The sequence below is a fragment of the Triticum dicoccoides genome, chromosome 5B (assembly GCF_002162155.2).
Source record: "Triticum dicoccoides isolate Atlit2015 ecotype Zavitan chromosome 5B, WEW_v2.0, whole genome shotgun sequence".
Classification (NCBI taxonomy): Eukaryota; Viridiplantae; Streptophyta; class Magnoliopsida; order Poales; family Poaceae; genus Triticum; species Triticum dicoccoides.
In genome coordinates this window covers 414,684,839-414,711,626 of record NC_041389.1, presented here as the reverse complement: position 1 = coordinate 414,711,626, position 26,788 = coordinate 414,684,839, and the positions used below count along the sequence as shown (strand labels likewise).

Sequence of the window (26,788 nt, the reverse complement as noted above, 5' to 3'; positions counted from 1 at the left end):
ATTTTAGGCCATCTGGCGATATGCGTTAAGTGGGAGGAGACGTTCTTGTCAACCACGAAGGCATCTAGACTTCGTCAATCTCAAGATGATGTACCAGCTCAGTCTCGCGAAGGTGCTCATAGGAATAGGGTGTGAGTGCATGCGTTTATAGGGATGGGTGTATGTGCATATGTATGAGTGTTTGCGTCTGTACTATGTTAAAGAACGTTCCTTAAGTTATATAGGCATCCCATAAAACCAATTTTACGGGGTGATTTTTACGGGAGCTACTGAGTTGCTCTTAGAGATCAGTACATCCTAAGACGCAGCTAACTCATAAATTCAAATTTCTAACTACTTTGTGAGACTTGGCTGATGTTACTTTTTTTAGTAACTAATAAAGCATGAGGAAAGGATAGCTGGGTATGAAAATTATGGTAGAAACTACTATTTGTTGCACTTCACTCCATTATGGCCACCTCAGTTTTACACGTAATGTTAATAAAAAGTCATCGAAGGTTGAATTCGACGTATAGACAAACCTAACGTAAAACAAAACATGAGCTATTACTTCTAGTGGTTAAATATGAAAATACTCCCTAGTTTTCCTCAACTACAAGTATTTCGGTACTGAGAGAGTAACACATTTTATGTTCTATACAGGCCTCTTATTTCAATCACAAATAAGGTTGCTAGAATATGAACCTAATTAATATTAAGCTTCAATTTAAATCATCAAATTACCGGCACAAAGAAGCAATTGTTGAAAAAAAAAAGTTACTTCACAACCAAGGACTATGACATGATTGTGAAAAAATAAAACATTATTCTCAATTTCTTTATATGAAATTAACTGAAATGTTGTACAACATAGCGCCAAAAATTGGCGATGAGAGTGGTCATTGTGAACACAATAGATAATAGAGTGGATATGCATATACAAAGCCAACTCAAATAATAATCACTATTGGTCATTGGTTAGATTCAGCTGTAAACTAAGTCACAAAAGATGACTAGTAGAAGATATTTTAGAAAATCTTGTTCTCAATTCTTTTGATAAAATTACACGAATACTACTGGCATAGAGCCAAAATTTAGCCATTAGAGCACAGCCATATGTGAACAAAATCATTAGAAGAGTGGCTATGTATGAATAAAATCGATTCAAATCATCATTGATGGGATCAGGTTGTATGTTAAATTACAACCGAGGAGCAATGACAAAATTTTAAAGGCGGCTTATTTTGAGTTTATGAAGTTTACTACCATACCACCGAAAGTTAGCGACTAGAACAACCGTGTGTGAACGGGATCGATAGCAGGACGGCTATGTATGGACAAAACCGGCTCGAATAATAATCTGTGTCGACCACCGATTGGATCGGGCCATATAAATAACGTTAAAAACATGTTAGTGGATAGACACAAAAGCCACATGTGTCGACCAAGCCAGAAGAAACATTTAACTAATGTTTTAAAAATAATGGCATGGTAAAAATATATAGACTAAAAGCCTGCAAAAAGAATCAAACAAACCCAAAGCAAACCCACCGAAAACCAAATATGCACGTAGATATCTCGGTCAAGAGGACCTCACACCCGCAAAAAAAAAGACCTCACACCGCAAAGCGTGAACGGGGACCTCCTGTCATGCAACACTGTTCCTGGTAGCCTGGTAGGCATATTAGCACCTCAAAAATATATTCGAGCTGGAGAGAAACTCCAAAGGCAAAAGAAGGAAAAACAGAATCTCATCCTCATGCGCCGTATACCCAACCCTAAAAACCTAGCGGCAACATGGAAGGACCGGAGAGGCAACTGGCCTATATAAGGCCGGCGGTGCAGGCCTCCCTGGTGTGGCATACAACCAGATCGAGCGGTTGAAGAAGAAGACAACAGGATAGCCCTCCCAGTCTCAGATCTGGCCGGCCGGACCGACTGGCGCCGTGCCGACGAGGCGACGACGAAGGCGTATGTGTACATGGGTTTGATCTTTCTCGCTCTCTCTCCGCTTCCGCTCCTCTCTCTCTCCGCGTGTCGAACGTCCGCTGTGTCCGATGGGATCGGTCGGGGGCTGCGGTGGAGGGTTGATGATGGTGTGAATGGCTGACAGAAGAGAGTGAGCACACAGCGGCAGACTACGTCTGGTAAAGAGGACGGATGGATGCGAAGAGATATAGACGCAGCTGCTGTTGCGTGCTCACCCTCTCTCTGTCAGCTCTCTCTCCCCCTTGGGACTTGTTCCGCCATCAATCAGTCTATCCATCTCCCCTTGCCGTTCCCATCGCTTCGCAGCCATCTTTGCCTGCATCGACTGCCGGGAAGAGGCAGGATGAGGCTTTGTCTTGCTTGCTGTGTCCCCACCTGAGCCCTATCTTGTCCGGACTCCGACGGCCTAGCCTAGCCCCCTGCTCTTTGGAATAAGGTACGCTGTGCGCATGCACGCCATGAATTCTTGCGCCGGCAGCCACCAATTCCTATTCCTTTTCTCCTCTTTGGGGTCTCTCTCTCTCTCTCTCTCTCTCTCCTAGCCGTCTTTGCTTCTTCCAGGATTAGCTATCGCCTTGGGGGAAGGGAGACGCGTGTTGATTCGATTAACGCAGGTGGTGTTATTTTGCTCGACTCCCCAGGAGTGCTTAACGGAAAGCACTGTTTGACCGGTCCTTGCCATGCCCTTCTCCCTCCTCCTCATCTTCTTCTTCCTCCTGTACTCCACCCCCTCTCTTTGTTGCTGCTTTAACTTTTTTGGATCACGAAATCTCCATCGTTTTTCTCCCCCTTTTGCGTCCTCATCTCATGTGCTGCTGTGAGAGGCGGGCAGGAAGGACGAAGGAGGCGGCTATGGTGGCGGCGGCGCAGATCTACAATACTTGACTGCAAGTGGAAAGCTGGCACGTAGCCGATGGCGACGCCGCCTCCCAGATCTGTGGGAACGTTCGGTGAGTCCATGTTTCTCCTTAATTTGTGTCCCGCTAAAGTGGCCATGCCTCCTCGTACATGGTCTATTAGTGGTACTGGTATAACCATGTGAGTTGTTTGCTTTTCTGTATTATTCCAGATGGTTTTGCCTCTAATGGCGATTCTACATCTCATGGACTTGCCTGTGATATGAACTAGAAACGTATATCCTGCAGTTTAGCCTCTGCAGCTTTTTATTCAGCCGTGTTTTGATCTTCTAATTCCTGGCTATATAGTCTCCATGTAAGAAGCTGCAAACGAACAGCTAGCACAGTCAACCCCATGGTCGTTTCTTTCATTGTATGCATCGTATGTAGAGCTTGGTTCACTTTTGAGGAGACCTTCTTCGAGATCCGTAGGAATATGGTTTCTGATAAATCTCCGCAGTTTCTTCTAGCTCTTCACATAAAATTGCTATTTTCCTGGACATCGATTTTTTCTTAGGTGAATCAACAAAACTAACTCCTGCGAACACTTTTAAATTTGGCATATGTGCTCTTCCTCACACGAGCTATGCAACATTGTCAACTTATAGGCATATGTATATTTTTACTGGTGATTTCTCAGCAATTTATTTCTCTTTATATTTGGCACTATCATGACCCCTTCGGCTCCAACACCAACTGACAACTGTATAGTGGTGGTCTCATTGCTTAGTGACGCATGGAGTTGCTTAATTTCTAGCAAGCAGCAAAAAATATCATTTGTTTGGTTACCTGATCATGTAATGGATTTCCTGGTATAACCTATCTGCTTACCTGATCATGTAGTGGATGATGGATCTTTTTAATAGTATGACTTATTTGGATATAATACATGTATAGCTGAGAGCACAAGACATTTCACTCTGGAAGTACTTATCCTGTATAACATCCAATTGAGCTGATGAATGGCCTAAAGTAAAATTTTATGTTACATGTTTAGAGCGGAACAATGTTTCTGGGTTTATCTGGAATGACAACCTGTGTACCCTATAGTACATAGTACTAAGAACTAGTGCTGTTCACCGTGATTAACTCATAATGACCATCTCTCAATTCTGACTGTTCTCTTTTTGACATCCATTGTTAGAACAACAGATGCTTGCTGCCTTCCAGGAGATGAAGTGGCTGCATGGGGGCACGCTTGTCGTTTGCTACTTTCAGGTGTGCCTTTTGTACAAATAATTTTATTAATGACGCAATGAAGTTACATTGTGTTCAGATTGAATTTGGTGGATCATGCTAACCCTTCTGTTTTTCTTAAAATCTGCATACTAAATATACAGTTAGATATATTCATATAGTTAATCATGTCATGGACTTGGCAACACCTTAATTAGGTATTAAAGGCATCATTGCATTTGATTTTCTTAATATGCTCATGCCAATTTATCGAGTTTCCAAAGTGTACTTTCCTAAAAATATTTAGTACGCAGCTAATAGATCCCTTATATTTGGTTAGTGATGTAGGTAACCCCAAATTGCAGGGTTAATTTTACTAGGAATTGTGACCAGAATAGATTTGCCTTGGTATTTGGCCACAATGTTATGCATGTTTTGAACCAAGGTACACCTTTACAATCAACCAGTGTCATTACAAACAGTAACAGTCAACAGCACACTTTCAGACTTCCTCATCATATTTGTGTTACAATACTTCTAAAATGCCCTAGGTGGAACTGTAAGTTGATTCATCTTCATTACTAGTAGTTAATTATCCAATGTCGGTTCAATATTTATTCTTCTTTGTCAAGCAAAGGAAAATCTTTCCAAAGCAAAAAAATCGAGAGCATTGGCAATCTCCCATGGAAATCAAAACCAGAAGTTCCCACCTATAGCTCTTTTGTCTAGCCGAGTGTGCAATTTTGGACCTAGTTACCATAACATTTTTTGTGTTGCATTCTTCTCGGTGTTGCAACCATGTATGTTGTAGTTTGCATAAGTAAGGTTGTTGATGTGCTTTCATGTGTCTATTGCACTCACAGTGTGAGTTGCGGAAGTTGCTATGCATGTGCCCTTTAATAATCACTTAATTATAAAATACAAAAGTATCGGTGCACATTATGGTGGACTAACAGTTGATGCGCACTTGCACTTGTATTCAACAAGTATCTTAATTTAATACTCCGTTTATGCTGGACAAGTGTATTCAAGAAAAACATTTCACTTGATTTAAATACTACTTCCCAATTGGTGGATTGCTTCATGTCCTAAAACAGGTGATCCCTACTAAGGTACTTCTCTCACCATGCAAACATGCCACCTGAACTTGCAGCCATGCATGAGAAAACACCCACCTCAACATGCAACCATGTATGTTCACACGGTTATGCTATCTATATTCAATAAACTTGGCAACTATACAAGAGACTAGTACAATAGATCATATGTATTTTCAGTCTCATTTATCATATTATTAGTTAAATTATCCATGTTACATACAACCAACACTCATTAATTTGTGTTGCAACAAATTTCCCTGGCAATGCGCAAGGCAATATCTAGTTTTACCAATTTGGCTAATCGCATTAGAAAAATCCTCAAAATTTATGAGTCTTGGCTTTATCTACAATGAGTTTTCTCTAAAAAATACTGAACCCCTTATTTATGGCCAACTTTCTCTGTGATGATTTGGGTTATATTTTCATCCTTGCATGCACGTCCTACAGTTGTTCCACGACATGCAAGAGCATGCTGCAAATTGTATGCATAGTTAACTCATTTATTTCTCACACGATATCATTTATTTGTATTATACTCCCTCCATTTCAGTTTACAAGTCCTACGCGTATACCTAGGTTGTCAATTTTATTGCCCTAATATAAATTATATAACACAAAAATTATACATTTTGAAAGTAGAACATCTGAAGTTTATATTGGTATATTTTTTGTAATATATGACTTGTATTAGGTTGGCCAAATTGATGACCTAGGGGTACGCGCACGCCCTATAAACTGAGAGAGAGGGAGTATTTAGCTTCCATGGAAGTTTGAAAGACATCTTAATGCTAATATTAACTTTATTATTTTGGCTTTATCTAGTTAATATTAACTTTATTATTTTGGCTTTATCTAGTAGCATGGTACACCATGAAACACTCACACACATGTACCACGGGTTATGTGCTTGATACATATATGTAAAGTAATCAAAACACACGACAACAAAATTAAGACAGATGATCCCAATAAGGTTTTCATGATTTTGTGGCATCCTTTTTTTCTTAGGGCATCTCCAACGCTGATCCGCAAACTGCTCGTATCCGTCGGGATCATGCGGTCCAGACCGGCTTGTATCCATTCGTCGGCCGGTCTGGATGTCCTTTTTCGTGCAAACTAGAAGCAAACTTTGGGGACTTTGGGTGAGTCCGGACAACTGTCGTGCATGCTTTCAACGACCTTGGCCCACCCAAAACCCTCTCACTGGCATGCGCCCTTTCCCGCTAGAGCGCGAGTGTCGCATTCATGACGGCCCAGAGTGGACGTGACCTCTCACTATAGTCGGCATTGAAGCGGCGCGTCGGGTGAGGCCCGCTGCGCACGCCTTCTCTCTGCGTTGAAACGACATCCCCCGCCTACCTCCATTAAACAAGTGCATGTGCGCAGGAACCTACTCCGACGCCCTGAGCGCCACACGTTTGTCCCTGTGGCGGCTAGCATTATAAACACCTCGCCGGTTGGCGCCTTGCATGCACCCACTATTTAGACGTGGCCAATGGTCGAGCAAGAACCATACCACACATCTGCTCTCCATCTCCTCCATGTAGCACACCCACCATGGCCTCCGGCTCCAAAGCCATGCGGGGCGGCCTCTTCGGTGAGCAGAAGGAGTTCTCCGGCATTGCAGCTGGCTGGGTGGCCTGGTGAGCTAGCTGGATACAGGCTGGCTTGTCGGCAAGCTCTTCGGAGCCGACGCTACCACCATTGCCAGTCCGTCCAGGCTGGCCAACGCCTTCTCCTGCCAAATCCGTCACGAGCGATGATGGTGGCGCCTTCTCCTGCCAAATCCGTCACGAGCGATGATGGTGGCAACGCGTCTGATAGGCAGAGAAAGAAGCCATGTTCACAGTGGTTGACGCGGCCATGGAGGAATTTGACTGGGCCACCGATGACGATGTCGCCAATTTTGCATCGGCACCACCATGCCGATGAAGCCGGCACACCCGCCGCCACTGTCGATGGCAGGGAATAATAGACCATGAGAGGCTGCCGCCACTTGAGTCACCATCTTGCCGGCCTACACAACCGGTGACTTGCCTTCTTTGCGGAGTCTAGTCCACGTGACTGTCTTCGCCTCACCCCCAACACCAACCTTATTTGTGCTTCACGGAGGCGAAGGCTATTCTTCCCCTCTCGTTGAAGCATTTATACCTTCGGGGCTTACGACGGTCCAGTGCTCTTGCTGCCGGACATGGGGAAGACATGTCATTAGAATGTGGCTTCATCGGAGCGGGCAATAGACTAGCTAGGATAGAATAGCCTAGCCTAGCCCGCCATAGTTTAGTTGAAATATGTCGCAGATGTAAATGTTTTCGTCCAGTTTATATGAAAATCATTCAATTTACATGTGATTCGCCCTGTTTGTTGAAATCCGCTTTGAAATGTATGCGGCTAGCTCTGGATGGCTGATTCCTATCTGGTCCCAACCGGTCCTGGGGTGTCCGGTTTGGGGTCAGCGTTGGAGATGCCATGATGCCCCTATCCTCCCTTTGATTCATTGGTAGTGCCATCAATAGTTAGCGGCGAGCTCATAGCCATAAGACTGGGTCAACTCTCATCTTTTGGCACTTATTTTGCGCCGGTGGTTAACTCATATGACCATAAGAGTCTACTCTATCCTTAAGAGAGAATGTCCACGGGAGGTTCTTAGAGAAAAAAAGTTTTTTACCAAATCAAACTCACAAGGTGCTTACAAAACAAGTGATTCAGCTCAACGCATCCCCGGTGCTTGATGTTGGATATTCTCGAGGCAGCCAGCCTTTGCTCTCTGCTTGGTAGACTAGTCCATCCATGTGAGAAGAGCCAGTAGAAACCCTCCGTCCTAAAATAAGTGTCTCAACTTTAGTTCAACTTTGTACTGAAGTTAGAACAAAGTTGAGACACTTATTTTGGGACAAAGTGAGTAGAAAGGAGGTGTGTGCCAACCTATGGCCCTATGCAACAACTGGCTGACTGCATGCGTGTGCGCTTCGGGCATGGCGGCGGTACAGTTGATGTTTGCGACAATGTATGGGATAACAAGGGATACTGATAAGATACCGCAAAATGTCATGTGGTGGGCCTTGGAGAAACACAAGTCCAAGCAGAATACATTACCCTCATCAAGGACATGTACGATAATGTTGTGGCAAGTGTTTGAACAAGTGATGTTGACACTGATGACTTTCCCATGAAGATAGGACTGCATCAGGGGTTAGTTTTGAGCCCTTATCTTTTTGCCTTGGTGATGGATGAGGTCACAGGGGATATACAAGGAGATATCCCATGGTGTATGCTCTTTGCAGATGATGTGGTGCTAGTTGACGATAATCGGACAGGGGTAAATAAGAAGTTAGAGTTATGGAGACTAACCTTGGAATCAAAAGGGTTTAGGCTTAGTAGAACTAAAACCGAGTACATGATGTGCGGTTTCAGTACTACTAGGTGTGAGGAGGAGGAGGAGGTTAGCCTTGAAGTGGGCAGGTGGTACATCAGAAGAACACGTCAATGCTGCAGGAGGATGGGGGTATTGATGAAGATGTGAACCATCGGATCAAAGCCGGATGGATGAAGTGGAGCCAAGCTTCTGGCATTCTTTGTGACAAGAGAGTGCCACAAAAGGTAAAAGGCAAGTTCTATAGGACGGCTGTTCGACCCGCAATGTTGTATGGCGCCGAGTGTTGGCCAACTAAAAGGCGACATGTTCAACAATTAGGTGTCACGGAGATGCGTATGTTGAGATGGATGTGTGGCCACACGAGGAGGGATAGAGTTCGGAATGATGATATACGAGATAGAGTTGGGATAGCACCAATTGAAGAGAAGCTTGTCCAACATCGTCTGAGATGGTTTGGGCATATTCAGCGTAGACCTCCAGAAGCTCCAGTGCATAGCGGACAGCTACAACGTGCGGAGAATGTCAAGAGAGGCCGGGGTAGACCGAATTTGACATGGGAGGAGTCCATAGAGACTTGAAGGATTGGAGTGTCACCAAAGAACTAGCTATGGACAGGGGTGCGTGGAAGGATTTGTTGACACTCCCGTTTCCCAAATTTGTGAGACCAATCTAACAGGAACCTAAATTTCCCGAGGTACCACATTGTCTAGGTACAAGGAAGACCTAGGTTTACAGATACTGGATACAAAAAATTATTTGGTTGTCTTTTTCAAAGATAAATCAGTGATTGCAGAATGCTTAGTGCTTGAAATTGTTTCTATCAAGTATTTGGGTTTGTTCGCATAATAACATTGAATTTTCATTATTAGTCAGTTTTAAAACATAGGACGAGCACAAAACAGTCCATCTGGCATTAGATTCTTTTTAATATAATTGAATGATGCATGTTCATTCGATTGTTGCCACGTCTCACAATCGAAGTCCTATGCCAACCAAAATATCCATATTCTCGCTTCCCAAAAACTATCATGGTCTGTGTTTTTCTTCCATTGACATGAGGACTTCCTGCATAGTTCTATCATCACCTTCATTGTAAAGTATCTGTCTCTTACAGGAATATTCGAGATGTTTGCATTACTCCATACAAATTATGATCAATGCGGTTGATTTAAACATTTTATCAGCATCTGTAAGTGCATCCTGAGGTTTTTCATCTGATGAAAATCGCTGGTTAAGTTCGAGTACTAGAAATTAATGTATCAGTTTAGCATTCAGAGGTCTCCTTAGTGTCTCATTGCTGTAGGATTGCATAGTTGGGCTTCATATTGGTATGCAGACTGAGTGAACATACTGCTTCAGTGTATTTATGACTTTAAGACGTTGATCTGGTCTAACTATGTATATATTGTTGCAAGAAGCAACTTTATTGACATATTTGATACTTTTTTTCTCTATGGTGTTTCGCATCTTAAATTTTTGATTCTACATACTCCAGCATGCCTACAGAGATTGTGTTTTATGATCAATCAAGATTATCCACATCTCCATCTGGAATGTGTTGGGAGAAGTTGGAGCAGAACAGAAATAATTAAACCCCTACAGCCAAGTAATGTAATCAAAAGGAGGAAGCTGTGCCGCCAAGCCTCGGGAACTTGTGCCGAAGATGTATTTCTCATTTGGTGAATCCATGGTACCACTTCTATTTATCTATCATGAATTCCAGTCAGCCCTTTCTGGCGTTCGTGGTTTCTGGCTTCATCAGGAAATATGGCATAAACGGGATGATCTTTTTTTCCGTGCAATTCAGGAGACCGTTGGAGTGCTATGGGAAGCATTATCCTTTTCCTCACGTTCGTCATCTCTTGAAAACATTGTAGTTTCCTCGTCACGTCTTGTAAGTTTCAGATTTTGTGCTCGAATATCTGCTGGTATATGCCCTCCATCTCAATGAAGAAGTATGCAGTTTAGCGTGAAGAATAGACACAGTTGATCATCCGTCTCCTGAACAATATCTATGTCTGGTTTGGTAAGCTAGCTGAAGTCTGCTATTTGCTTCTGAGACTGGACTCACGATCTCTGTAACAGATTGTCTTTCTGTACAAAATAAATTTCACTGTAAATTTGAAGCTGCTTCTATTTTCGGTTGGAGGGGTCAACGTTGCTATTTTCTGAATGTAGCGGCACTGCCTCCAGTTTCACTTTCATAGAACAGATGAAACCGTCCATACGGCACTCCATAGAACTCTGCACTGACATCACATACATGTAAGCTTGCCTTAAAAAAAATCAAATACATGCAAGCTTCAGATTGTATCCCTTGCTGAAACATGTAAGCTTGCATATACTGTCCTCCCACACCTTGCATGCTCCTATCTTTCAAAAAAAATAATTAAAAGGTTTTTAAAAATTCTCAAAATAATTGTTGTATGGGTCTATAATCCCTAAAAATTCATCCAAATGGAAATACACATGGAGAAACAAAAAAGACAAAATCTAGATGAATAGTGCCACAAAACACAAATATAGAAACTACAGTATTCACATCTGGATTTGTCTTTTTTTATTTCTCCATGTGTGTGTTTGATTTTGGATCTGAAATTTTGTTTTGTATGCACATATCTCTTAAACATTCACAAAAGTTAATTATTTTTTGGAACATTAAAATTTGATTTTTGAAACTAGGGAGCATATAGACGCTAGGAGGATTTCTCGTTCAGCAGCCGCCACCGTTAGAGACATCATGGTCCCCTCGCCTTCGGCTGCCATCTTGGTGCTAAGAGCTGGGGGGACCTCGGATCTTAAAGAGTTTTATATTTTACTTCAATGTCTAGTGATCATTAGTTTTGTGAGAATAAAATTGATCTCTTTTTTTGACGGTGCCATGAATTTACAAGGTTTTGTGTCCTCGTATATACTATTATTTGGATCTGACGAGTTTATACTAGTGTGTCAAGCTTTTTTTCATTTATGTTAGTGTGTCATGCTTTGTTTGTCGGTTTGATTCTTTGTGGGGTGAAATCTTTCATCTGCATTATGGTGAGGATATTGTGGTTCAACGTCCTGCACTTCTAGGGAATCATCCCGGGCCCAAGTACGTTCATTGATCAAAGCTTCCTCTCTTTTTGGATGGTTGATCTATACCTACTAATAAAAAAATAGGTATTCTTAGTCCATTTTGCTATTTTATAGAAAACCCCCTAATATTTCTGACATTCAACCCACAGTACATATTAAATATTTTTTAAAACACTCATATCTTCTAAACTATAACTTCAAATTTAACATATTATATATGGAATGTGGAATTTCATTAGAAAAATATGTAGAATTTGAATATGATGTTATTTTACCTATTAACAATTTTTTAAAAAAATACTATCTAGGCTGCAATGTTAATCAACAATGCATTATCCGTCTTTTTTTATACCGGTATTGATTAAGATTGGGATGAACACCTCAGCAAAAACAGGATTGGACATGAATTGAAAATAAATTTGCTAGAGACACCCAATAAATAAGGACATGCATGACAAGAGATAAAAGAAGCACCCAATAAAGATGGGATGTCTGCTATAAAAAAATAAAAGAGAAAATACAGAGGAGATCCGATAAAGATGAGATGTTGCGCTATTCTCCTATATATAAGAAGAAGAAAAAGAGGACATGCATGAAAAAAGTAAAAAGGAGGCACGCATGACAAAAAAAATAAAAATAAGTCAAGTTTGATAAGATATAAATACTAATGAAACAGGGACCAATACGCATGACATGTATGGTAAAAAATAGTGATGAAATAGGGGCACACGTACCTGCATCCACAAGAGACCATACAAAAATGTTATTTTCCAGAAAAAAATAAATCATGTTTTATGATTAAAAAATCATGTATCTTTTTAACAACCTTTTTAACAACTCTTCAGGTATTTAAGAAATATGCATGTGAAAAAAAGTGTTCAAGAGTTACCCTAAGTTGGTGATTCTTAAACTGAAAACGCCATTGATGCACACATGTCTCCGTAGTGTACTAATGTGTCATCGTTTGTTTAACAACACCCATTCCGAACATGACATGAATAAATGCGTGATCACTTGCTCGTTTCTTTGTACTGATTAAATCTACATGCAAGCCCTGTTAAAATAGAACACACGTAGAATCTTAAATTGCGCTTTTATAGGTTAAGGCCATCTTTGTTTAGGCCATAATTACAAATTCTCAGATTATAGACAATTTTTTGTAAATTAAGAGCGTGTGGTATTTTTTTTCTACCGTTGCAACGCACGGGCCTTTTTGCTAGTTGTAATAATGTCCAGTCGAGTTACAACCTCTTTACTGAGCTCTTGAAAGTATTTCTTCTTGAAGAGATTGATACCACGAAGAAGGCGTGCCCAAGAGATTTCATTGCAATTCTTAGTCATAGGAGTTACATTGTATTTTCTTGATTGATCCAAATCGGTGTACATGTAATAGTTATGAGTATGAATAAAACTCTCGAAAAACAAAGTAGGAAGCATATGAGCATCTAAGAGTAGGGAGGACCTCTATATGTAGAATCTGAATATGATGTTATTTTACCTATTAATAATTTTTTTTGAATACTATCTGGGCTGCAATGTTAATCAACAATGCATTATCCGTCTTTTTTATACCGGTACTGATTCAGATTGGGATGAACACCTCAGCAAAATCAGGATTGGACACGAATTGAAAATAAATTTGCTAGAGACACCCAATAAATAAGGACATGCATGACAAGAAATAAAAGAAGGACCCAATAAAGATGGAATGTCTGCTATAAAAAATAAAACAGAAAATACAGAGGAGATCCGATAAAGATGAGATGTTGCGCTATTCTCCTATATATATATATTAAAAAAAAGAGGACATGCATGAAAAAAGTAAAAAGGAGGCATATGCATGACAAAAAAAAGTCAAGTTTGATAAGATATAAATACTGATGAAACAGGGACCAATACGCATGACATGTATGGTAAGAAATAGTGATGAAATAGGGGCGCAAGTACCTGCATCCACAAGAGACCATACAAAAATGTTCTTTTCCAGAAAAAAATATCATGTTTTATGATTAAAAAATCATGTATCTTTTTAACAACTCTTCAGGTATTTAAGAAATATGCATGTGAAAAAAAGTGTTCAAGAGTTACCCTAAGTTGGTGATTCTTAAACTGAAAATGCCATTGATGCACACATGTCTCCGTAGTGTGCTAATGTGTCATCGTTTGTTTAACAGCACCCCATTCTGAACATGACATAAATAAATGCATGATCACTTGCTCGTTTCTTTGTACGGATTAAATCTACATGTAAGCCCTGTTGAAATAGAACACACGTAGAATCTTAAATTGCGCTTTTATAGGTTAAGACCATCTTTGTTTAGGTCGTAATTACAAATTCTCAGATTATAGACCATTTTTTGTAAATTAAGAGCGTGTAGTATTTTTTTCTCTACCGTTGCAACGCACAGGCTTTTTTGCTAGTTGTAATAATGTCCAGTCGAGTTACAACCTCTTTACTGAGCTCTTAAAAGTATTTTTTCTTAAAGAGATTGATACCATGAAGAAGGCGTGCCCAAGAGATTTCATTGCAATTCTTAGTCATAGGAGTTACATTGTATTTTTTTGATTGATCCAAATCGATGTACATGTAATAGTTATGAGTATGAATAAAACTCTCGAAAAACAAAGTAGGAAGCATATGAGCATCGAGGACCTGACCACCCCCCCAGCCAAGCTGCTACATGACACAAAGGAACCTATTTGACACGCGTTGCGTAGTAGGCGGGGCTCCTATGACTGGCCAGCTATTTTTTTTCTTTTCGATTTCTTTTTTCAATTTTTTTTTCTCTTTCAATTTTTTAGCAGTTCTAAAATGTTCAAATATTTTTAAATTTTATTCTAAAAATTCAAATGTTCTTGATTTAAATTTTTTAGGAATTTGCAATATGTTCAGGAATACGAAAAAAAATCAGAATTTCAAAAAATGTTTGATTGTTTCTAAAAAAATCGAAAATTTCCTATATATATATATATATATATATATATATATATATATATTAAAGCTTTCTTCACAAATTTTGTGCCATTTTTCAAATTATTTCAGGACTTCAATGTTCATGTTCTTAAAATTTGTTCACAAATTCAAAGAAGGTACATGAAATTTCAAAAAATGGTCGCATTTTTAAAAAATGGTTAGTAATTTTGAAGAATATTAAAGATTCCCAAAAACTGTTTGAGTTTTGACAATTGGTTCACAAATATGTGCACGTTTAAAAAAATACTTTTTCCAAAACCAAAATCATGTTCGAGATTTTAACAAATGTTTAAATCTGAGTTTCCCCGCGCTTCCTATTTACACCGAAGTTTAGTAACTACAGTGGCTAGCGACGAGTATCACAAACGAGAGGTGTCCTTGTTCGAACTGTGACACGCACATCACTTTTTTTGTGGGAAATCGCACTCTTTGCGTGTGGCTGGGCTGGTCCACTTGAACAAGCAACTGTGCGGCATGCGTCTGTTGGACGCAGTACGCGGCAGATAGGACAAGCATCAACGCGCCTTAGGCAAGCGTAAAGTGGGCTGGCCAAGTAGTGTTAGTTTGTTAGTTTTTTATGTGTATTTCTGTTTTGAAATGTTCTAAATAAATATATTTCAAAAAATACTTTAGTTAAACTTCTACTAGTATTCATGGCACACTTAAAAATTGTCCATACTTTGTAAAAAGAATGTTCGTGCAACTTTTAACAATGTTGATAGCATTGAAAAATGTCCGTGACATTCAGAAAATGTTAAAAGGTTTCCAAATTAGAGTTTTAACCATTTGTAAGGAATTTCTATTCAGTGTCCAAAAAATGTGTATTTTTTAAATTGTATAATTCAAAAAAAGAATGCTCATTTAAAAAATGTGCTGAAATTTTTAAAATGTTTTTCAGTGTGAAAGAAAATATGATAATATACCATAAAAATGTTTGTGACATTTTATAAATAAATTACCCATCTCAAAAATAGGTTCGTGATATTTGATGAAAATGTAAATTGAATGTAAAAAGTGTTGGCCAGTGTTTTAAAAATGTTCAACATGTATTTGAACCTGTATTTGAAAATAATATTGATCATGCATTTGAAAAATGTTCAGCTTGTTTCTTTAAATGGTTCCACGTGTATAAGAAAACTGTACAATATTTATTGAAAAAGTAGCAATGTATTGAAAAACGAAAACGAAAAACATAAAAAAGGAAAAGGAAAAGAAAAAAACCAAAAGCCCGAGAAAACTAGTAAAGAAAAACCGATGAAATAAACAGAAGAAAATAAATATATATTTTAAAGCCTTTTTTTGCGGGTGACATATATTTGAAAACTAAGGAAAAGAACCGAAGAAACGAGCATAAAACCAAAGATATAACATTCGTTACTTGGCCAGCCCATTCACTCGAGGCTGCAGGCGAGATGGGCATAATATAGGCCTCGTGGACTGTGTTGCCCAAGCTCACAAATTGCAAAGCCCCTAGCGTCACGGTGGATCTCTCTCGGTGCAAGTTCTCATCGAGCCCACTTAACGTGGCCTGTAGGATAGGGTGTGTCGTTCCTTTCCTAATTTATCCCCGCTATCCAAACTGGAAACACTTCCCAAAACTTACCTTTTTGAAATATGTTTGATATTCACTAAAGTTGAATCATGTGTTTTTGATACTTCAGGTTACTATATGATGTCTAGTCTAGAGACCAGAGGTCGCCGATTAACTTCCTGGTTTATCAGTTTGGTCCTTGGTGATTGGTCTATGTGTTGGCATCATTGCCGTTTCAAAGCTTTTATGTTTGCAAGGACAAGGGATATTCCAAATATGAGATTATTAATATGGACATTTCCAGTGTTGAGCTAGGGCACTGTGGTTGTACTTTCTCCGTCCGGTTATAAGTCCTCCTCATATTTTTGTGTCAAACTTTGACCATGGATTAACTACACAAATGTAAGTTACATATAAAAAAAACCAAAAGCCCGAGAAAACTAGTAAAGAAAAACCGATGAAATAAACAGAAGAAAATAAATATATATTTTAAAGCCTTTTTTTGCGGGTGACATATATTTGAAAACTAAGGAAAAGAACCGAAGAAACGAGCATAAAACCAAAGATATAACATTCGTTACTTGGCCAGCCCATTCACTCGAGGCTGCAGGCGAGATGGGCATAATATAGGCCTCGTGGACTGTGTTGCCCAAGCTCACAAATTGCAAAGCCCCTAGCGTCACGGTGGATCTCTCTCGGTGCAAGTTCTCATCGAGCCCACTTAACGTGGCCTGTAGGATAGGGTGTGTCGTTCCTTTCCTAATTTATCCCCGCTATCCAAACTGGAAACACTTCCCAAAACTTACCTTTTTGAAATATGTTTGATATTCACTAAAGTTGAATCATGTGTTTTTGATACTTCAGGTTACTATATGATGTCTAGTCTAGAGACCAGAGGTCGCCGATTAACTTCCTGGTTTATCAGTTTGGTCCTTGGTGATTGGTCTATGTGTTGGCATCATTGCCGTTTCAAAGCTTTTATGTTTGCAAGGACAAGGGATATTCCAAATATGAGATTATTAATATGGACATTTCCAGTGTTGAGCTAGGGCACTGTGGTTGTACTTTCTCCGTCCGGTTATAAGTCCTCCTCATATTTTTGTGTCAAACTTTGACCATGGATTAACTACACAAATGTAAGTTACATATAAAAAAAATTATACCGTTGATTTGTATTCAAAAAAGGTTTCGAATGGTATTATTTTTACTACATTAAACTTATATTTTATTAGTAAAATTTACGATCAAAGTGTGACACAAAATACAAGGGGGGCTAGTAAGCCTAAACGGAAGAAGTACTCAACTATATAATTAAATGGACATGAGTACAGAGTGGCGCTGCACTATGCTTTTTATGTGCCGCGTCGCCAGCCATGTATGTTTGAAGCATCTAAGCACATACCACCATTGTTTTGGTTGTGAATTGTTCCTTAGAAAAGATTATCTCTCGAACCCTTGACCCAATTGACGATACGGTTTCACCATTAGTTCCGTTGCGGCAATAACTAGTTACTCTCCTCCCATGTTACTAAACGTTACTCTCCTCCCATGTAAGACTTGCATGATATACTTATTTGCTCTGATGTTTTCTCTTGTTTTAACACTTGAATGCTTACTCTTTAGTTTTTGCCGTACACTATTTATCATAGAAATTGTTTGTTACTAACATGGCAATCCTAATAATATAACCTGACAACTGGAGGTGATTTTTTTTGGTCAAAACATAGCAGCATGAGACGTTGTTTTTAAGCCTTCATGGAGTCAAACCCAAAGGTGAATGCTTATCGTTGGTCAGATTAACGATTTGTGAAATTGATCATTAAAAAAATCTTAATTTGGCAATTAACACGATAATGTTAGTACAGAGGTGCTAGATTCTTGCATGCATACACCTCCACTCTCCATGGTTGATCTTTCTTGCTTTCTAGATGTAGCACCACCATAAGACAAGGGTGCATAGCTGTGCTACTTAGATTGTTTGCAGATAATTTGTCAACTGTGGGCTATGTGTATGCTAATTTGTGTCTTGCTACTTATATGGGCTTCGTGTCATCAATGAATTTGCAAAGTTTATTCAAAATTCGATTAGGGTACAAGATTGGTACATAAAGTCAATATGTCTGTTCTTATGTTCATTCACTCGACGAAGAAAAAAGATCACGACTAGGTTTGATGTCAGGTCATCCAAAGCTTGATGTCGGATTTGTCTCGTGTTATTTTGTGTGTGATTTTGATGTGTCTTTGTCTGACTTGATTGACTGCCGCGGGTTCTTGCTCTTATTCGCTTCAGGTCCATAAAAGATGGCCGGGACTTGGTTACTAGTACAGGCCCCTTGTTCTAGACTTGTCCTTTTCTCAACAACTCCTATGCTAAAAGTTCTAGCAAAAAAAAAAAAAACTCCTATGCTAAAAGGATTCTAACTTGATTACTAGCCATTCTTTATACTATCTTTTTATTTTGAAGTGCTATATGTGTCTGAACATTACACTTTGTCCCTGATGATAGACCAATCAGATCATATCTGAATATGCCCAGTGACAAGCTGTTGTTTTATGACAATTTCAAGTGGCTAGTGGTGACTGTGACCACTACAAAGTTGCCTCCCATTTTGAATCAAGTAAAGTTGACGGCTCAACTTTTAGAATATTTAGCTTTCCCTTTAATGATCCTATGGAATATTTTCTTGCCAGAAGCATATGAAATATTTAATGTAGAAAATCGCTCAATGATGATGGCAATCCTGAATTATTACAAGCAAGCAACCATGAGCAGTATACATAAGGCCGCGAGAATAGCACAAACAAAAATCATCTTAGATTCATTTTCCTATTTTGTTTAGCTTGATCATCTGCAAAGTGCAAACCTCAACTAAATAGACCCTTATGCGTTACTCCCTCCGTTCCGAATTATAAGATGTTATAACTTTTTTCCGAATTAGATGTATAGTTTTAATGTGTTTGTTCGCTCATTTCAGTCCGTATTAGTCCATATTGAAATATCCAAAACGTCTTATAATTCGGAACAAAGGTGTTATTTACTTGAAATGTTGTCAAGAAACATGCTAGCATAAGAAAATTAATGTAACCAGCATTATAGTTCAACTGAAACTTGAAAGTTACACCAAAGACACCTTTGCTATAACCACTCTTCTGTCCTTACCTAAGATAGCTTTCAACATATCTTCTAGAAAGATAATTTTGTTACTTTTGTTTTGTTAGGCTTATAAGTTAATATTGCTTTCGCTCGTGTTCTCCGGTATCCCCTTTCTTGGCATGTGATTACCCTTCCCCAGGTTGCCATCATCATGCCCTACCATTATTGTACCGGCAGAAGGCTATTTCTTGAACACTTACATTCTTTCACCGTGTATCTATATGTGGAGAAGGTTCTAAAAGCCGCCTTGTTACCTAAATTCCATGTATTAGTGAGTAGTGACATCCGATATACTGAAAAGATACACTGTTACCATGTGAGGCCATATCTATTTGTGAGAGAATGTTCAGGCACAAACAATCAACTGTATTGCATCAATAAAGAAGGAATGCTTGCAACAAACCCAAGGAATAGTTTGGGTAAGCTCACTTTTAAGTGTTGATCACCGAAGCCGATACATTACCATATTTGCTTAGTCCACTTAAATAACACGATATTTGATAGGATGTATACACAAACACACCACATACGATGTCCCACCGCGTTACAGAAAAACGTGAACCGCACTGTTTCTTCAGCGCCATCACGCTGTTGCACCGTCCAGTTCTGCTGGGAGGATATCTTTCCTCGGTGCCGGGAGGTGCCCCTTCTCCTGGAGGCTCTTCACCGTCTCGTACAGAGAGTCGTTGACAGGGGTGAACTGGAGGCCGAGATCCTGCAGCTTCTGGTTGGACATCTTGTAAGGCTGCTTCCGCGGGTTCACCTCGTCAGAGCACCTGAGCACAGCCATGACACACATATCACCAAAGATGCCGCATGCACCGGTAAGTTCAGTTTTGTTTAGGTTCCTCAGTCAGTAAAACATGGAACGTACTATGAAACTACAGCAGGTTCCATTCATTTTACCACTTATCATTGCACCGGAGCAAAATGAAAAGTATTGCTCCCTTCGGTGGCACTACATGTTAGCTACAGACAAACTTGTCATTCCCCACCATCCGTTCCATTTAAGAACAGTCACTACTCACCACATCCGCAAAAAGAAAGGTCACTGCTCACTAGACCAAAGGTAGGAAAAGTGTTTTTGGATGATCACACAGCACAACAATTAGTTTTGATTTGTTTACATGAGCCAATAATGGCCCATATGTCTAACTAACATGCTACTGAGCTTATTGGGTATGATGATCACACAGCACAATTGTTCGTTTTAAATAAGGCATCAGGTCATCAGGAGCAGAAAGCTCAAGTTACGTGATTTGGTTCCTATTTTATATTCAGGAGCAGAAAGCTAAAGTGACATCATTTGTCTTCCTTTTTTTAAAACCGGGATATGTTATTTAGCCAAAGTGCACAATTTTAATATGATCACTTGTCACTTCACTACTTCCTGACCATGAAGGTTTCCCCTAATTGCTCCACTTGTCAATTCATAGGCCATGAAGTGTAATTAATTTGGTCACTCCAAAAGAACAGAGGAACTGAGTAAGCTATTGCCAATCATTGAGCAGACAAATATATTTTTTTTGTCTAAGATATCTTGATGCCACATTTTCTACTGATTTTAACCACTACCACTTTTCAGGCTCACTATCCACCAAGGACAGACATTCAAAGTGGGTTTGAAACTGTCTGGAGAGGTCTACTTCTTGATGGAAGTGCTTCACAGGTACTACTTTTCTTATTTCAGTTTTTCATTGCTAACGTAGAAATCAAATTTACTACTCCCTCCGTCCCATAATGTAAAACATTTTTTGACTAGCATATGCTGTCAAGGTATAAACACTATTACAGATTAGCTCAGATCTTTTCTACTTGCTTACGTAATGATCAAACTGAAAGGTCTATCATCATGCATATTAATCTTGCCTGCCAGCAAGGGAATGCCCATTTACACGTCAGGACAAGTGTTCCAGTCAGCATGCTTCACTCTTACACATGACAGTTTAAAAAGCTTTATATTCCAAGTCGTTTCGCGGTACTAAGTGCAAGAAAGCCTAGGCTTTTCGTGGCGTCACCAGTGAGTTCTCGTTCACCCGCCGCACCTACTCCTAGAGCTTTAGTGATGAGTAAGCCGCTCTGCACTCTTGCCCTACTTACCAACCTAGGGTGGGATCCACCTTAATCAAGCACTAAAATAAGATCTCCAAATCAGAAGCACTCATCAAGTTACTCCTTACTAACTAAAACAAATCTCAAATCCTCAAGCACAGTTAGTAAATCCTCCCAAACATCTCAACGGTTTTACTGAACAGCCATGTTTTGAACGAAGGAATGTCACAAGAATTATACTACCAGGATATGGCTGGAATTAAGCGTCTCCTACCAGAATCCTACTAGTTAATTCCCATGTTCCAAACTGTTCTGTCGTAGGAATTGCTACTTCTATGACTTATAATCTTTGATGCATCAAGTGAGACTAATTAAAGATGCACAGAAGATGAGACAGCTAGGAAAAACAGGGCAAGAATGTCGCGAGGACGCACGGAGGATGTTGCATGCGGGCACTCACCTTGTTGGGACGGGGTACTCGGGGAAGAGCTTGGCGAGGATGTGGACGACGTCCTCGCGGTGCAGGACGCGCTCGGCGCAGAGGTACCGGCCGGAGGCCTCAGGCGCCTCGAAGACCCGGACGTGCGCGGCGGCGACGTCGCGCACGTCCACGTACGCCTGCACCGCGTTGGCGTACTTCTTGGCGGAGCCGTCGAGGTACTTGAGGATGTGCGCGGCGCTGGCGTTCACCGTCGGCTGCAGCAGCGGCCCGACCACCAGCACCGGGTTCACCACCACGAGGTCGACGCCACGCGCCCCGGCCTTCTCCCATGCCGCCTGCTCCGCCACGGCCTTGCCGTAGCAGTACCAGTTCTGGTGCACCAGCAGCACAACACAAGATCGTCAGGTTCGGCGCTGACGTCATACTTATGCAATAGTTACGAGACACCGCGCATCTTGTGGGGCCATGGTGAACACTTTTCCTGATTTTCTAGTCGACATCCATGCCCCACCTCCACAAAGGCTTTTGATCAACTTCGCAATCAGAGAGGCTTGTGCTACACTATTATTACGGGAGGAATTGTGATGATGCCCGTCGATAAGGACATGCATGCATCAACCATGGGCAAATTGACTTCGAATCGTGTGGTTTCCTGATACGTCTTCTCTTGATCTGTTGGTTAATCATCTTACCCAGATGTTATTCTCTGGAGTTGGTGGTGAAAACGACACTCCGCTTTCATTTTCCGTACGTTAGAGGGAAAAACTGCACGTGAGTACGCGACACGATGAACGACGTTGCCGAATGTTTGAGCTTCCGTAAGCAAAGCTGCCGGCTGCACACGCGCGCACCAAACTGTCTAATGTACTCTCGTTTTTGTTGTTGTTGCGAAAACTTCTTAAATCTAGATATCATGTTTCGCTTGTGCATGCAACAGCTCATACAGTAATTAATCCTGTCTTGTTTGTGCCTCGATTACAAGAGGGCATGCAATTAAACCATTAATTTTCTGCTTATTCTTTTTTTAAGGGATTTTCTGCCTATTCTGAATGGATGCAACTAACGAAGACTTCTGAAGATTCAAAAAAGAAAGATAAAAGAAGACTTCTGAAGTGGAACAAAAGCCGAAGGGGATTGAACTGCTGACCTTGGTTTTCTTGCAGAATTCAAGGTCGCTCCAGCAGGACTCGTCGACGACCACATCAGGACCGCGGTTGGGGTCCATGGTGACGGCGCCGATGGACGACGTGAACACCACGCGGCGCACGGTGCCGGCGTCCGCCGCCGCGTTGATCACGTACTCCGTGCCCCTCACCGCCGGCTCCACCATCTGCTCCTGTTCAGACGCACGATCGAGTTCACCGCAGGCGTGAGCAACTGAACTGAACATACATCAGCACGCAACGAACAAGGACAGGATGCGTGGCGTACAGGGTCGTCGGTGACGGGGGAGGCGGTGTGGAACACGCCGTGGCAGCCCTCGACGGCGGCGCAGATGGCGTCGTAGTCGAGGAGGTCGGCCTTGCAGAGGATCAGCCTCTCGGCGGCGCCGTCCAGCGCCTTCAGATGGGCGTTCTTCGGATCATCTGCAGCATCACGCACGTTAATTAGCCCCGAAGTTAAGCGACGCAGTAATGTCGCAGGAACGTCGGTTACTATGAACTTGAATCTCGATGGTGCGCGTGCCTGGGTTCCTCACGGTGCCCTTGACGGTGTAGCCTCTCTCCAGGAGCAGCTTGACGAGCCACGACGCGATGTACCCGGCGGCGCCGGTGACGCACACGGTCTGCCCGTGCCCGGGCAGCTCCTGCGCGACGGCGGCGGCGTCGACGACAGTCATTGTTGTTGTGACCTTTACACTGCTTGTCTAAACAAGATTGTTGGTGAGATGGAGATGCCACGTACGAGCTACGGATAGAAGAAGGAGCTCTATTGCTGTTGGTTAAGTTCGGGGCGTCGCCAACTTTATAGGGCCGGAAAGGGAAGTAGTTGAGAGAACGAGAGGGCGGAGGCCGGCCATGCGTGCCTGTGGCCCCTATAGACGGCGACGCGGAGTTAGGTAAGGCGGTAACAGTAATACGATACGTAATAAGCTCCCTGGTTTTCATGGCTCGAATGAATCATTAGCGGGTGAAACTTACGCCCCTTTGCCGGCCGGCCTACACCAATGCGCGCGATCGACGGAAGATCTGTACCACCACCAACTTTGCAGCCAGTTGTCCCCTTGCAATTAACCACGTCGATTTAGGCCAAAATTAAAACTTCGTGGTAAGTAAGTAACCTTTTTTCCTGGCGATGCACAGTTGCACTGTGCGTTACTGTATGTGATGCGACGTTAAGGTAGGAATATGATGGCAGCGTGAGTGTTAGGGAAAGAATTAGGCACGAGGCGTGCATTTGCCTCGCGGCAACCACATCGGCGAGATAGTATTTGGATATTGGAGCATCTGCATGCATGCGGGACAAAAGATAACATGTTGGTTGCACGGCAGACGATGAAGCTCGGTGACCAGCACGTAGTACTTCCTCTTGAAGGTTCGACGGCGGCGAGCGGTAGCGTGTCCGCACCATCTCTCGGTTAGCAGCGGAACTGACGCTCTCAGATTGTACTGTAGACGCGGCGGCGGGGCCAGGGGAGGGCGAGTTGGACGGCAAAAGGGCAGAGGGGCTGCACAGCCACTGCGGGCGGCAGGGGAAAAAAATTATATGAGACCAGGTCTCGTATAAATCAGGTGAGACCCATTTTGATGGATGACATGTGGCATTCGCAAATCACAAAGCATCTAATCTCTCCCCCCGATTTCAGGTGAGGGATGGGGTAGATGCTTTGTGATTTGTGAATGCCACATGTCATCCATCAGGATGGGTCTCACCTGCTAACCCATGAGACCTGGTCTCATAGAATTTTTTTCCGGCGGCAGGGCGAGGCCATTCCCGCTGTTTTCGCTGGAAAGAAGGCGTCCTGGCTGATGCGATCCATGCAAGATCTGTAACACTACCACTACCACTAAGGCCAACTCCACCGAGCGGCCCCATTCTGTCCGCACGCGTTTGTTTGGAGTAAAACGGACGAATCAGACGGCCCAGCGCGCGGGAGCAAACGGAATTTTGTTCATTTTGTGTCCGCTTTCAACTCATCCCGGCTCAAATTTGCGCCGCTTTTGAGGTGAAACGGACACCACGCGGACGCTCGGGCCGTCTGCGTGTGTCCTCCCTTGGCCCGCTCGTCGGTGGCACAGGGGCGCCTTTTTCTATCCGTTCCCCTCCCTCCCTCCCACCGGCCGCATCCCCCTCCATTCTTCTCCACTCTTCCTCACACCGCCGCCGCTGCCATTGCAGCTGTGCAGCTCGGACGCGCGCTCGCCCAGCCCCTTTCCCTCGGCGCCGCCAAGCTACCCAACCATGGCCACCTGGTTAGCGCACCCGCCGGCCGGATTTGGGACGGATCCGGTCAATCTTGAGCTCGCTCGGCTGTGGGAGACCGCGCCGCGCCATGGATTGGCCGGACACCTCGCCGGAAGGCCCTGGCAGGGCCGCAAGCCACATGCAGGCAGTGGCTCCTCCTCTAGCCGCTCAGATCTACACCGTCGGTGGTCCGCCAACAGATACACGAATGGCGGTCGGCCGGGCTTGGTGCTTGCCCAAAAGCTCGTCGGCGCACCGTTGCCACTCATTAAGTGCGACCACTGCCTAAAGAAGATCGTGCGCCGTGTGTCTACAACGCCGGAACATCCCGGATGGGTGTTCATCAAGTGCTTAAACGATGGGGTATGTGCTCTTTTTTGTTTTGGTTTATGCTCTAGATTTGACTAGTTGTGCTAACTTCAAATTTTATTGTGTAGCATGGATGCAAGTTTTGGTATTGGAAAGAAGAGTACATCGATATATTGTAGAGCGCAATTTAGTAGATGTTCGTGCACTTTTAGCTAGCATAGAGGTTGTAGATGAGACAAGTGCACTTGTTGCTAGATTAGAGACTAGACATGAGACTAGGTGTAAGGAAGCAACATCGACTTCTTTAGACTCGAAGAAGAAAGAAGCATGCAAGATCGAGCCTCCTCCGTAGATCAACAATGAGTGCATCGAAAAGGCACTAACCCAACTCAAGGGAGCAGTTAAGAAAGTTGGATATCTTCTAAAATGTATTCTTGTGGTTCTTGTTTTCTTTGGTCTTACTTTTCTAGTCAAAATTTGGTGATATATTCCCATGTACCAAAAATGAATGATGAAAAAAAGTTAAGGGCTTGCAAAGAAAAATGTACGCGGACAGGATGCGGCCAGGATGCGTCCGCGCGCTGGGCACACGGTCACTGTCGGTGTCAAAACCGGCAGATCTCGGGTAGGGGGTCCCAAACTGTGCGTCTAAGGCTAATGGTAATAGGAGGCGGGGGAGACAATGTTTACCCAGGTTCGGGCCCTCTCGATGGAGGTAATACCCTACTTCCTGCTTGATTGATCTTGATGATATGAGTATTACAAGAGTTGATCTACCACGAGATCGTAGAGGCAAAACCCTAGAAGCTAGTCTATGATTCTGATTGTTCTTGTCCTATGGACTAAACCCTCCGGTTTATATAGACACCGGAGGGGGCTAGGGTTACACAGAGTCGGTTACAGAGAAAGGAATCTACATATCCGAATTGCCAAAGCTTGCCTTCCACGCAAAGGAGAGTCCCACCCGGATACGGGACGAAGTCTTCGATCTTGTATCTTCATAGTCCAACAGTCTGGCATAAGCATATAGTCCGGCTGTCCGAGGACCCCCTAATCCTGGACTCCCTCAGTAGCCCCTGAACCAGGCTTCAATGACGATGAGTCTGGCGCGCAGATTGTCTTCGACATTGCAAGGCGGGTTCCTTCTCCGAATACTCCATAGAAGATCTTGAACACAAGGATCGTGTCCGGCTCTGCAAAACAAATTCCACATACAACCGTAGAGAGCTCAATATTCCATGAGTCTAATCTGCTGACAACCTTTTTCATAGCGTGACATCACGCCTCGGCCCGGTCAGTATTCGAACCGTCTTCCCAACCTGCTACTGCA

General features: G+C 42.2%; 1 protein-coding gene and 1 long non-coding RNA gene across 3 annotated transcripts; one reads left to right on the top strand and one right to left on the bottom strand.

Moving 5' to 3' along the window:
* Nucleotides 1-1,878: 1,878 nt before the first annotated feature.
* Nucleotides 1,879-10,753, top strand: LOC119309681. Of its 2 annotated transcripts, XR_005150592.1 has the most exons (5): nt 1,879-2,404; nt 2,530-2,918; nt 4,009-4,082; nt 10,012-10,206; nt 10,324-10,753. It is a non-coding gene; the product is annotated as an uncharacterized LOC119309681 (long non-coding RNA). The 2 variants fall into 2 exon arrangements; XR_005150591.1 differs by having other exon boundaries at nt 10,012-10,753.
* An 8,842-nt stretch (nt 10,754-19,595) lies between these two features.
* Nucleotides 19,596-23,691, bottom strand: LOC119309679 (cinnamoyl-CoA reductase 1-like). Its single transcript, XM_037585634.1, has 5 exons — nt 23,431-23,691; nt 23,176-23,330; nt 22,892-23,080; nt 21,763-22,115; nt 19,596-20,026 (listed from the first exon to the last, which is right to left on the bottom strand). The coding sequence occupies exons 1-5, from the start codon at nt 23,582-23,584 to the stop codon at nt 19,834-19,836; spliced, it is 1,044 nt and encodes a 347-aa protein (XP_037441531.1). The 5' UTR covers nt 23,585-23,691; the 3' UTR covers nt 19,596-19,833.
* Nucleotides 23,692-26,788: the final 3,097 nt, after the last annotated feature.

Excerpts from the sequence above, each read along its gene's own strand:
- LOC119309679 (XM_037585634.1), bottom strand. The coding sequence starts at position 23,584 with ATGACTGTCGTCGACGCCGCCGCCGTCGCGCAGGAGCTGCCCGGGCAC. Across the intron at positions 23,331-23,430 it reads GGGCACCGTGAGGAACCCAG|ATGATCCGAAGAACGCCCAT; the intron begins GCACGCGCACCA and ends GTGATGCTGCAG. Across the intron at positions 20,027-21,762 it reads GAGTACCCCGTCCCAACAAG|GTGCTCTGACGAGGTGAACC; the intron begins GTGAGTGCCCGC and ends GGCTGTGCTCAG.